This window comes from Cajanus cajan, chromosome 6 (assembly GCF_000230855.2).
Source record: "Cajanus cajan strain Asha chromosome 6, NIPB_CcT2T_4, whole genome shotgun sequence".
Taxonomy (NCBI): domain Eukaryota; kingdom Viridiplantae; phylum Streptophyta; class Magnoliopsida; order Fabales; family Fabaceae; genus Cajanus; species Cajanus cajan.
This window is the reverse complement of record NC_138522.1, coordinates 7,226,514-7,239,921: the sequence shown is the minus strand read 5'-3', so window position 1 is coordinate 7,239,921 and position 13,408 is coordinate 7,226,514. Positions and strand designations below refer to the sequence as shown.

The following is a 13,408-nucleotide window of genomic DNA, read 5'->3' as shown; positions in this document are numbered from 1 at the left end:
ATTAATTTTTTATAAGTTTAATTTAGTTTTTTTAAAGATTGATATGACTTATTAACTTATTTATATTAAAATATTAATTAGGTAAATAAACTTAATTTTTAAAAATTAATAAATTTATTTTAAAATATAGTTTACTTAATATTGTTAAAATTTTAATTTTAAAAAAACATAAGGAAAAAGTGAATCAATTTAGACATAGTTATATATATGTTAATGTACGTTATCATAAGCTTATAAATTTATAATAAAAAATAATTGTATAAAAAAATATTTTAAATATTAATATTTTATTTTTATATTATATATTTATTTGTTTATTTATATTTTTAATATAATATATATATATATATTAATTTTTTTTATTATATTATATAAATAAATTTTTTTTTAAAATATAGTTTACTCAATATTATTTTAAATATTAATAATTTTTTTATAAGTTTATTTATTTATTTATATTTTTAATATATATATATATATATATATTAATTTTTTATTATATTGATCTAACGTATTTTTTTATAAACATAAACCTAACCTTTTCTATACAAAAGTTTATATAAATATACTTTTTAAAAATCTAAACTTTGATTTTTTTTATTATACTACGAATTTCACCTCAATGTATAAGGTGAACAGGTAATAAGATTAAAACAAAACTTATATTATTTGGATTGATAACATATATCACAATTTCTGTTCTTATTTAAATCGAAATTACATTTAAGTAAATAAGAAAATTTCTGAAGAGCTTCACTTGAGGTCTATCCTAGAGTGTCAGAGGTGTGTCTTGTCCTGTTGTACCGCAAGCATTGATCTTTTGAGCATGTAAACTCCTTCATGCAAAACACTTGATCCAATCGTTCTCTTACATAACACAATTGATTTTTATAATGCATCAATGTATAATTTGAGTCGTGTCAATCTATGTGAAAAATTAAATTGTAACTAAATTGCGGTACTCCCTCCATTTTTTTTTCATAGTCGTTTTGTCAGAGTTTGTTGTTTTTTTTCATTGTCATATTACTAAAATGAATGAGTTATTAATTTTTTCTTCCATTTTTACCCTTGATAATTAATACATGTTTCCTGAACAATGTGTGTATTTATTTTTAATGTCTACCTAATTTTTCTCCAATTACTCATATAAAGTTAATGTGCATTTATAAGAGCAATATGTTTCCAACAAAATATTATAAAAAAATAAAAAAAAAGGGACAACTATTTAATGGAGTAGTTCAACAGTTTAAAAAATGCAAAAAAAAATAAAGGGTAAAATAGGAAAATAAATACTAAATATTTTTAAAAACTAAAATATCAATGATTTCCTTAAATCTCGTGCAAAACCTTAAACGACTATAAAAAAAAACGGAAAGAGTATCTATATCATGCAAACTCCGAGAAAACAAAGGGATCATATGTTGTGAAGCTTCATTGTTTAAGACCCATTATCCTCCTTGTGAAGAACCTAAGATAAAAGGTTGAGTTTGACGAGGTTTTTTCATCGTCCCAACTTCTCTGATGTGGGATCAACTCGCTTTGATGTTATAATAGAATCTCTATATGTATATTGATTTTCTTTATTGGTCGCAAAACTGTACGTTGTCTCTAACATATAGGCAACTAATAAATACAAATCGAATAAAATAACAAACTAAAACCGACTAGATTTTATCTTTTATGCAACAGAAAAATAAAAATTCAAATAATTTATTTATTTTACCAAGGAATTTTTTATCTCTTATTTTGTCACCAAATTTTTATTTTCGTTACTTTATTAAATATCTTCATCTCTCTCATAAAAATTTAATAATAATTAAAAAAGTAGCATTGATAACTTATTATTTATTTTATAAACCTGATAAAATTAGCTAACATAACTATTTTATTTATATTAAACAATGTGAATCAATTAAAAGTATCTTGTAACAAAAGTATGAGAATATATAATAAATTTTTAAATAAATAGAAAAGAAAAATAATACACTAGTAAATATTTAATTCTAGTCATATTGGGTCATTGGGTGTAAACAAGTACCTTTTACCTATAAATCCAAACTGATTGAGATTATCCAATGAATTCGGTTGGAATCTTTTGAGAGTACATGTCATAAGTTTTAAATGAAGTGGACACTGAATAAACTATTTATCAAGACATTACGAGTGATGTTCTCACCCTGTGCGAAAAGGTTTCTGTTGTGATGTTTTATGCAACAGCCCGATTTTTACATATTGTTGGAGGGTTCAAAGGTCTAATAGAGGTGATTTAGTAGTCTAGAACGGGCCATTCTCAAATCGGAACGAGTCATTTCAAAAGACTAAAACGAGAGTGATTTTGTATCCCAGAACGGGCCGTTTTCAAACTGGAACGGGCCGTTCTAAAATACAAAAATTGTCTACAAATTTTAGATGGGAACGGGGCATTCCCAAATTGGAACGGGGCGTTCTCATATTGAGAACATGCCGTTCCAAAATATGACCGTTGTGAGTATTAAATGCACCCCAGAACGGACCGTTCTGGTTTGAGAATGGGCCGTTCTAGATGTGATTTTTAGTTGTGAGTTAAGGGTCCAGAACGGGCCGTTCTGGATTTGGAACGGGATGTTCCGGTGAAGCCTGATGCCTATAAATAGAGCGCTCTGCCACTCCCAAAAAGCACACCTCTCATTTTCTGATTTCTTTTCTGCTGCTTTCTCTTCTTTCCCTCTACTTTTTGCTTCAGACCGAGAGGAACCCAGCGAGGGAGACCAACCAGATCTTCCGTAGGTTCAGCTACTACTTATCAAGGTACGAGGGAAAATGGGATTATTTGTATGCAAAGTTACATGAGAGAATTGGGTAGAAGAGGAAGCTCGTAGGATTATGAGTAATTTTATAATTACTTCTGTTTGGAGAATTATTGGTCTTATGTGATTCTGTATATATTTAGGATTATGAATATATATTTAGTTTGTAAGAATCATGATTTGGGAGAGAGAACGAAATTATAAAAAAGTGCCTGTAGGCTAGGTTTTGGAAAAATTGGATTATTTCTATTTGAGAAATTGATGATCCCATTAGATTCGGTATATGTTGAGGATGAGAAATATATATTTAATTTGTAAGAATGATGATCTAGGAGAGAGAACGAAATTGTAGAAAAGTGTCTGTGAGTTAGATTTTGGAATAATTGAAGATTTTACCGTTTATGTTAAAATTATATTAAATTGTTAATTCTATTGATTATTATATTAATTTATGAATGTTATTGTTATATTATTTGATAAAATTGATGATCTAGGTGAGGATTCATGGTGAATTACTTGAGGGGTATGTGAACCACCATTTTGTGTGGATTGTGTATGTATTGTGGAATTGAGATGTGGATGTGAATGTGGATGTGAATGAGAATGTGATTGTGATTCCTCACACTTGTGACCAGGGGTGGCACGACCTTAGGCAAGTAATGCTACAGGCGTGACCTTGGCACAGTATGGGATGGGTGATTCCTCATGCTTATGTCGGGGGTGACACGACCTCGAGCAAGAGATGTTGCAGGCGTGACCTTGGCACATTGTAAGATGTGTGATTTCTCATGCTTATGTCGGGGGTGGCACGACCTTGTGCAAGAGATGCTACAGGCGTGACCTTGGCATAGGATGGGATGTGTGAGGCAATTAATGCTTATGTCGGGGGTGGCACGACCTCGAGCAAGAGATACTATAGGCGTGACCTTGGCATATGGTTAATTGCAAGATTTGTGATGGATTGGTGTGATAGTGAATTGTGATGTGAAGATGTTGCGTGATTGACAAAATTAGGATAGATAGAAATGCTTGTAAATACCTTAATAAGTAATGAGTTATGATGAGACGCAGTGTTATCAAATGGCGGATATGGCGGCGCCATAACGGGGCCATAACGGCGTGGCGGCGGCGTCCGCAATCCGTTATGGCGGTTTGGGGCTAAAATGGCGGGGTTCTGCCATTTTGGACATGGCGGCCGTTACGGCGGGTTTGGCGTGGCGGTCTGTTGAGATTTCCGTTGAAGTACTTTTGTTATAATTGAAATTTCGTTTAATTCTATCAACGGTCTCAAACACGGCAAGTATACCGGCCGTTCAAGTAGTAAAAATATCGTATCCACAGGGATTAGAAGGTAAAATAAGCATTTATTGACTATTCGTGACTAAAAAATAATTCCAATTTCATAATTTGTCATGTGAATTCAAGGTTAAGACTATTGGAATGAAAGCTGTAAATAAATATTGGTTTGTGAGTGGAAAAGGTAAGGAATGGTATTGTGGTATTGTGAGGTTGTGGGGGTCAGATTTCACCAAACGTAACACTAATGTATCCTTAATCTCTTGTTAAATTCATTGCTTAGTCAACCCAATAGTTTACTCAAACCTAATCCCTTAGAGAAAGAGCCTAGGTGCGGATATTGAATATCAATCCCTTGAGTACCCAATACCTACACCCGCATTACGGGCTAGGGTTTAAGACTACTAATGGGTCAAGCTCTATCCCTAGATACAATCTCCACTAGGCATATGTTCCAGAACTAATTTCAAAGGTATTTCCCAATACTCAATGGAACCTTAAATCATGCAAAGGGCGATCAATCCAAAGCAAGCATTAAGCAAAGAAACAAACACAACAATGAATGAAACAACATGTATATATATATCATAAAAACCGTAAGGATTACAATAGAATTCGTTGGTTACATCTAACCCCACAAAATGGGTGAAACCACTCAACAAAGAGGGCAAATACAAAATAGAGATGAAAGGAGGATGAAGAACCGAAGGAAAGACCCACACACGAACGGCTCCAAGCTCCGGGAATCCCTTCCACAGCTCCCAAAACGCGCCCAATGTGTGAATGGAGAGAAAGATCCCCGAAAATGGCTTCAAATACGAGCCTGGGAGATCAGATTAGGGTTCCGCGCCCGGCGCACAATTCTTCGCGCCCGGCGCAAGTTCTTCCAGAGAAGTCAAGCACTCTCTGTCTCAACACAAGCCCGGCGCAATTCCTTTTGAGCCCGGCTTAATTCCTTTTGCGCCCGGCTTAATTCCTTTTGCGCCCGGCGCAATATAACTGGCAGAGATGAAATACTCTGTTTTTGTCACGCCCAGCGCAGGTTATATTGAGCCCGGCGCAGAACCTCTTCTCTGCTCCTTAGCTTCTTAGGTTTCCAATCCTAAGAGTCTTCAATCCTCAAGTCACTAGCTCAATACCTGCACAAAAAATGAGGTGTATTAAGGTATTGTTAGCTGAATTTGGGTTAGTTATATCTGCACACAAAATGAACCAAAAAGAGAACAATTATATTGCAATGGTTCAAAGGATGAGTGGAATTTGTTCAATAAGTCTCATCCAAAAAGAGGTAAAATTGAGACTTAACAACTCCCCCAAACTTAGAACCTTGCTTGTCCTCAAGCAAAAGGTAATTAATCTAGCAGATAACAAGCAATGCAAGTGAGTCAATTTCTACATCCTAGTTTACTTGTATCTTCTTTTCGCAAGCATGAACCTCAGATGAATTTCCAATCACAATTATTGCAATAGAACATGACAAGGTGCAAACAAAGGTTTCAAAAGAGATCAAAGAGCTGAGAAGAGTAATGACTATCTGTGTATGCATCCTCACTAGGAAAATGTTTCTCTCCATGCACACTAGTGTATCAGGGTGAGTGTTTCTCTCTAGTCTACTACTCACGCCACATAATTCAACTTTGCTCTTCGTTTCCAAATGAAACCAGTGGTAAAACAAATGCAGACACTTATCACAAGGTCTTTATTAGGGCAATCTGGGTCAAGCAGGGTCAAGCGGTAGCAGTTTTATGGTTTTTCAAGGATTGAAGGTGCTATAGCTTAAGAGAGCAAATAAGATTTTACAATGATGTCCCTCTCCATACCTCATTACAACAATTTGGCACATGCCCTTTACCTGATCCAAGCCATTAGCCTTTATGAGATGCATATTTATATTTTTGCATCTTAATATTTTTGTTTTTGTTTTGCTTTGTTTTTCTCTTTTTTTTTTTTTTTTTTTGTTTTGTAATGGCTGACCACATACTTTCTTCTTCCCAAAATTCCCCATTCTTCAACTCCCCCAAACTTATTTGATGTCATCAGTTTGCTCTCTTAACCAAAGCAAGGGTTATGGTTAATTTTTCATGGTTTGGGACAAGTGGAAGGTGTGGTGTTTAGGCTTAGAAAGGTATGGGTCAAGTGAAGAGTGGAGATGGCTTTTTGGCTTAGATGGTTACAAAATAGAGGAGTATGAATGCCTTGATCATATAAGTGCACAACATAAGCAAACCACCAGGGAAACTCAAGCAAAGTCTATCATGCAACTTAAGCGTAGTTCACTCATAAGTGTTTTAAGCTCAAACCTCACCCGGCTATGCATCCACAAACTATCAAGCTCAGCTCAGTTCTATGATCAACATTGAAACCCGTATGCAACTAGTCATGAACTAAAGATCTAATGTGACTTGAAAATGTCTAGGGTACAAGCACTATAAACATCAAGCAAACTACAATCCAGAATCAACCACAAGCAAAGCAAGTATCAACAAGATTAAAAACCATGCTAAAGCAGAATATTCACAAAAAGAACCAACAAAGTAATCACAAAAAAAAAAAAACTATCTATAAAAACAGTTAAATACTGAAAATAAAAGACAGAAGAATAAATTGCAATAGACAAAGGTAAACTAAGGTAGGCTCCATCTGCTTCCATCTATGGGGTCTGGTCATCATCATCTCCAAGAGCTGTTCCACCATCATCAACTCCATCAACCTCAGCAGCTCCACTCCCCCAAACTTAGGAGCCTGGTCCCCAGGCCAACCAGTATACGCCTGAAAGTCCTGGTAACCAGAAGTGATTGCAGAGTGTACTCATGAAAGAACATGGTGAGCACAAAAATTATACACAGTGATGACCAAGCAAATATAGCAAAAATGGAGAATATCCTTAGACCAAAATTAAGCACAACATGCATGCACACGGAAATGAACTATAACAATGCAACATAAAGCACACAAACATACAACATACAACAGAACATAAAGAAATATGATTGAAAACAGATAAATATGGGCTGTCAGGAATGTGGTGCGCCGGGCTTAACACAGATGCGCCGGGCTTAATATCAGTAAAAATCAACGAGGTTTCAAAATCTGATATCGCGCCGGGCGTGCGTTAAACGCGCCCGGCGTGGTGGTTCCAGAGACCAAAAATTGAGTATTAGGCCGGGCGCAAAAGAGTCACGCCCGGCGCGTAGTCACTTTAAAAGGTCAATTTGCCCAGGTTTTAAATTAGGATCAGGCCTTATTTCCACCTAGACACAGAATTGCCTCATTCCTCACATTCCAAACAAAATGTACCCTATATTTACCCATTCAAACATGATTCTAACAACTAACACATAACACAAACAACATATACCACAAAACATATAACACAAAACACAACACATAATACAAAACAACACTTATAACACAGAACAACATGCAACAAAAATCTAAAACACAGTTCAGATCTCTGGGTTGCCTCCCAGGAAGCGCTTGTTTACTGTCCCGAGCCTGACGGTGGCCAACTTGAAGTGCTCTACTCTCCTTCTCCTCCTGTTGCTCTTGTTCCTCCTTGCTTTGTGCTCAATCTCATGATTGCTCAACAATTGCTCAGAGGGATTGGTCAATCTTGTTCATAGTACCTAGCATACAAGAGAAAGTAGAGGACTAGAGCGCCCAGGTCAGCTTCAACAATTCATTGCTACCATAAAATGAAAATAAAAGTAAAAGAATAAGTCACAAATAACTATAAATACTAAATCGCCATTCTAATCCCCGGCAACGGCGCTAAAAACTTGTTGAGATTTCCGTTGAAGTACTTTTGTTATAATTGAAATTTCGTTTAATTCTATCAACGGTCTCAAACACGGCAAATATACCGGCCGTTCAAGTAGTAAAAATATCGTATCCACAGGGATTAGAAGGTAAAATAAGCATTTATTGACTATTCGTGACTAAAAAATAATTCCAATTTCATAATTTGTCATGTGAATTCAAGGTTAAGACTATTGGAATGAAAGCTGTAAATAAATATTGGTTTGTGAGTGGAAAAGGTAAGGAATGGTATTGTGGTATTGTGAGGTTGTGGGGGTCAGATTTCACCAAACGTAACACTAATGTATCCTTAATCTCTTGTTAAATTCATTGCTTAGTCAACCCAATAGTTTACTCAAACCTAATCCCTTAGAGAAAGAGCCTAGGTGCGGATATTGAATATCAATCCCTTGAGTACCCAATACCTACACCCGCATTACGGGCTAGGGTTTAAGACTACTAATGGGTCAAGCTCTATCCCTAGATACAATCTCCACTAGGCATATGTTCCAGAACTAATTTCAAAGGTATTTCCCAATACTCAATGGAACCTTAAATCATGCAAAGGGTGATCAATCCAAAGCAAGCATTAAGCAAAGAAACAAACACAACAATGAATGAAACAACATGTATATATATATCATAAAAACCGTAAGGATTACAATAGAATTCGTTGGTTACATCTAACCCCACAAAATGGGTGAAACCACTCAACAAAGAGGGCAAATACAAAATAGAGATGAAAGGAGGATGAAGAACCGAAGGAAAGACCCACACACGAACGGCTCCAAGCTCCGGGAATCCCTTCCACAGCTCCCAAAACGCACCCAATGTGTGAATGGAGAGAAAGATCCCCGAAAATGGCTTCAAATACGAGCCTGGGAGATCAGATTAGGGTTTCGCGCCCGGCGCACAATTCTTCGCGCCCGGCGCAAGTTCTTCCAGAGAAGTCAAGCACTCTCTGTCTCAACACAAGCCCGGCGCAATTCCTTTTGAGCCCGGCTTAATTCCTTTTGCGCCCGGCTTAATTCCTTTTGCGCCCGGCGCAATATAACTGGCAGAGATGAAATACTCTGTTTTTGTCACGCCCAGCGCAGGTTATATTGAGCCCGGCGCAGAACCTCTTCTCTGCTCCTTAGCTTCTTAGGTTTCCAATCCTAAGAGTCTTCAATCCTCAAGTCACTAGCTCAATACCTGCACAAAAAATGAGGTGTATTAAGGTATTGTTAGCTGAATTTGGGTTAGTTATATCTGCACACAAAATGAACCAAAAAGAGAACAATTATATTGCAATGGTTCAAAGGATGAGTGGAATTTGTTCAATAAGTCTCATCCAAAAAAAGGTATTTTCTTCCTCCTCCTTTGAGTTTTGCCATCACAACTGCCACCGCATCCGACAATTCGACAATGTCAGGGGAGACAGATTCAAACTCCCAGCCACCGACAATGTCATCTTCTAGTTCCATTAATTCTAAGAGGAGTGACGTTGCTTGGAAGCATTGTACACCGGTCAGAGAGAATGATACAAATGTGTTGACATGTAATTATTGCCAGAAGGTCATGAAAGGAGGTATCACAAGGGTGAAACAGCATTTGGTTGGAAAGGCGGGCAATGTTACAGCTTGTTTGATGGCTCCTGAAGCTGTCAAAGTTGAGATAAGGGCAGCTATGGATGGTAAGAAGCAGAGGCAAAATGAAGCATTCAAGAAGACAATGCAAGAGATTGAGGTACAATGTGAAGAAGGATTTATGGAATTTGGAGGTTCTGATTCTCGATTACCTCCAATTGGTGATATTAGATTGAAGGATACTAGGAAAGAACCTATGGACCTTTACACTCAACCTCAATCTACAGCTGCAAAAAATAGGAAAGACAAGGTGGTGCAAGCGGGCATAAGAGAGCTTTGTGATAAAAAAGCTGTAGAAAGGGTTTACCAATATATAGCACGCTTTTGGTACCAAGCTGGCATATCTTTCAACTTGATAAAGTTGGAAAGTTTTCAAGATATGATTCCTGAAATTGGGCATTTTGGGAAGCATTTGAAAGCTCCTTCTTATCATGACATTAGAGTACCACTCCTTCAAAAAGAAGTGGAGTTCACTAATGAATTAATGAAGCCATTAAAGGATCAATGGGCAAGTTTTGGGTGTTCTTTAATGTCAGATGCTTGGACCGATAGGAAACAAAGAAGCATAATCAACTTTTTGGTGAACTCCTCTTCTGGGACAATGTTTTTAAAGTCAGTTGATGCATCTGATTATGTAAAGACCGGTGAAAAGATATTTGAGTTGCTGGATTCTATTGTGGAGGAGATTGGAGAGGAAAAGGTTGTCCAAGTTATAACGGACAACGGAAGTAATTATGTTCTTGCTGGTAGGTTGCTAGAGGAGAAAAGAAAAAAAATTTATTGGACTCCTTGTGCTGCACATTGTATAGATTTGATGTTAGAGGACATTGGCAAGCTGCCCCATATAAAGAAGACCATTCAGCGAGCTATCTCTCTTGTTGGCTTCATTTATAGCCATTCAAGCACTTTGAGCATGTTGAGGTTCTTTACTGGGGGGAGGGAATTAGTCAGGCATGCAATCACTCGATTTGCCACATCTTATCTTTCCTTGGAGAGGATTCATCAAGAGAAAACTAATCTCCGAAAGATGTTTGTGTCAGAAGAGTGGAATCAAAACAAGCTAGCAAAGGAGGCCAAGGGAAAGGAAGCCACAAAAACTGTCTTGATGCCTAGTTTCTGGAAGAATGTAGTTTTCATTCTGAAAGTGATGGCTCCTCTTGTAAAAGTGCTTAGGCTGGTGGATAGTGAGAAAAAACCAGCCATGGGCTACATATATGAGGCAATGGACAAGGCAAAGGAAACCATTATGAAATCTTTTAAAGATGAAAGCAAATACAAGGATGTGTTTGAAATCATTGATAAAAGATGGGATATTCAGCTTCATCGCCCTTTACATGCTGCTGGTCACTTTTTGAACCCAGAGTTCTTTTATGCCAACCCATAGATGGAGTTTAATGGTGAGATTATTAGGGGTTTGTATGATTGTATCAATAAATTGCTGGGAGATTTGGAGATGGAAAAGACTGTTCATAAGGAGTTGGCTCACTATAAAGCTGCGAGTGGTATGTTTGGGTGCACAACTGCCATAGCAATGAGGGGTGAAGTTGCACCGGGTAAGAGACAAAACATTGCAACTTTTGAACTATTATTCTCTAAGTCATAAAGTCATTTGCTCAAGTGTTTGTGTTAACATATTTTGTTTGCATTTGTAGCTCAATGGTGGCGGATGTATGGTTCAGATACTCCATATTTGCAACAACTTGCAATAAGGATCCTTAGCTTGACATGTAGTGCTTCGGGTTGTGAACGTAATTGGAGCGTCTTTGAGCAAGTAATTAATTTCTTAGTTCCAATTTAAAATTAATAATCAATGTTTTGCTTATTATTCCTTAAGTAATAAGTATTTATTTAATTGTTTTAGGTTCATACCAAGAGAAGGAATAGACTCGAGCATAAAAGACTACATGACTTGGTATTTGTCAAGTATAATCAAGCACTCCATCAAATGTATAACCTTAAGGATGAAATCGATCCCATTAGTCTCAATGGGATTGATGATTGCAATGAGTGGCTAATTGGAGAGATGGATGAGGAAGAAGGTGAAGATGAGAGGGTTCATGAAGGAGATGATGACCTTACTTGGAGACAAGTTTATCAAGCTTCAGGACTTGATGAGCCTAGACAATACACTAGGCGTCACAAAAGGAGAGGAGCAAGTGGGGAGGAGCAAGTAGGAACATCTACTAATCCTTCTAAAAGAGCCAAAGGATTAGCTTCAAAGAATAAGGGGAAAAGGGTTGAAGAAGTTGAGACATCAGAGGATTCTAGCTCTAGCAGTGAGGAGGAGGAACCAAATGCTAATCTCATACATTCAGATGGAGAAGAAGCTGAAGGATTTTTGAATGAAAAACATCATCATGTAGAAATTAATTATGCAGACATTGATGAGGATGAAGAGTGAAGGGGATTAAACAAAATAGTTTTAGGAATGACAATTGTGTTTTACTATTTTTTAACATTGTGGCTTTGTTTTGATGGCTGTTTTTGTTTATGTTTATGTTTCTTAATGTGGCTGTGTTTGTTATTTTTCTGCTTTTGCATCATATTATATATATATATATATATATATATATCTTTTTTTTTTTGTCCGCCATGATGTCCGCCATAGACCGCCATGGCATCCGCCATGGCAATATGGCACTTAAAGGTCGTTGCCGCCATCCGCCGTATAACCTTATTGATAACCTTGATGAGACGATATTGTGGATTTTTCTTGTGTGCTTTTCATATAAATGTTTTCTTTTCTTACCGTATAATTTGTGGATGTTTTAGGTGAGGAAGATCCGACTATGAGTAACATCTAGAATGCCAACAGTTGAGTTATGGGTATGCTCTAATATTGTGATATCGGGACAGAAGACTTCTAGGACATGAAATTTATTTGTAAATGGAGCTTTACTTATTATTTTGAAAACATTTTATAACTTCTTATGTTTTATTTTCCAAGTTTCATTTTCAAGATATTTTGGATATCGAAGAATGTTTCTAAAGGTTTTTATGTGAACCTTTTTACCAACTTTGAAAGTTTATTTTTCTTAACTTAATTACATTATTACAATGTATGTGTTGGGATAGTAAGAGTGTCACATTTTATATTAGGGTGATGCTAATTTCGGGTCTGGGTATAGTAATGTTTTAGTGATGATACTGAGGAAAGAAGTCTGTGCTTTATTTTATAGCAACTTTGACTTTAATGGCCCAAACAGGTGCTTGGAGAGGTAAAAAAGAATTATACATAGTACTGCCTACGAATTTCACCGTGAATCATGAGAAAAAAAATAAAAAACAGTGATCTTGTTATGATTCACCAATGGATACAAATACTAGATTAACCAATCACCATACCGATTTTATCCTGTTATGTCTCACCAATCAATACAGTACTGGTTGCTTTCTTCCTCTACCATTTCTTGAATCTTTTGGAAAAGTTTTGCTACTTAATAGGACAAAGAAACACAATCACACATTCTGATAAACATACAAAAATAGTTCATGCATATATATATAGTAAGTATGCAACATCCTTATGGTTGACAATTTCACAATTTGACTAATTAACCTCCTTGATTCAAAATTCCATAAACTCCTATATTTGTATAGTTAAATAATGCTCAATAATGTATAGGTCTCTGGGATTATAGTTGAGGGAAAGAACTTATTCAATTTATAACTCCATTAGAGCATTGGTCTCAAAGTCTCCAACAAAAAAAAAGCATGCATTCTAATACAAAAAATCAAAAGCTTATTGGTGTAGTTATTTTTTTTCAACTCCAATTGATTTTCAGATATATCTTAAAGTGGCTTAAAATTTCAACAGTTACCCAACTTCTCTGCAAACAATAACAAAGCCTCTTGCCTCACTAGATGACGTCCCCCACATGGATCAAATGACATGGATCA

At 36.1% G+C, this 13,408-nt stretch overlaps 2 protein-coding genes across 2 annotated transcripts; both read left to right on the top strand.

Moving 5' to 3' along the window:
• The first annotated feature begins 9,287 nt into the window (after nucleotides 1–9,287).
• Nucleotides 9,288–10,892, top strand: LOC145958525 (uncharacterized). The gene has a single exon (XM_083076022.1). The coding sequence runs from the start codon at nucleotides 9,288–9,290 to the stop codon at nucleotides 10,890–10,892; it is 1,605 nt and encodes a 534-aa protein (XP_082932148.1).
• Nucleotides 10,883–12,199, top strand: LOC145958924 (uncharacterized). The gene is made up of 3 exons (XM_083076636.1): nucleotides 10,883–11,061; nucleotides 11,161–11,279; nucleotides 11,370–12,199. Exons 1-3 carry the CDS (start codon nucleotides 10,893–10,895, stop codon nucleotides 11,907–11,909), a joined length of 828 nt encoding a protein of 275 aa, XP_082932762.1. The 5' UTR covers nucleotides 10,883–10,892; the 3' UTR covers nucleotides 11,910–12,199.
• The last annotated feature ends 1,209 nt before the right edge of the window (nucleotides 12,200–13,408 follow it).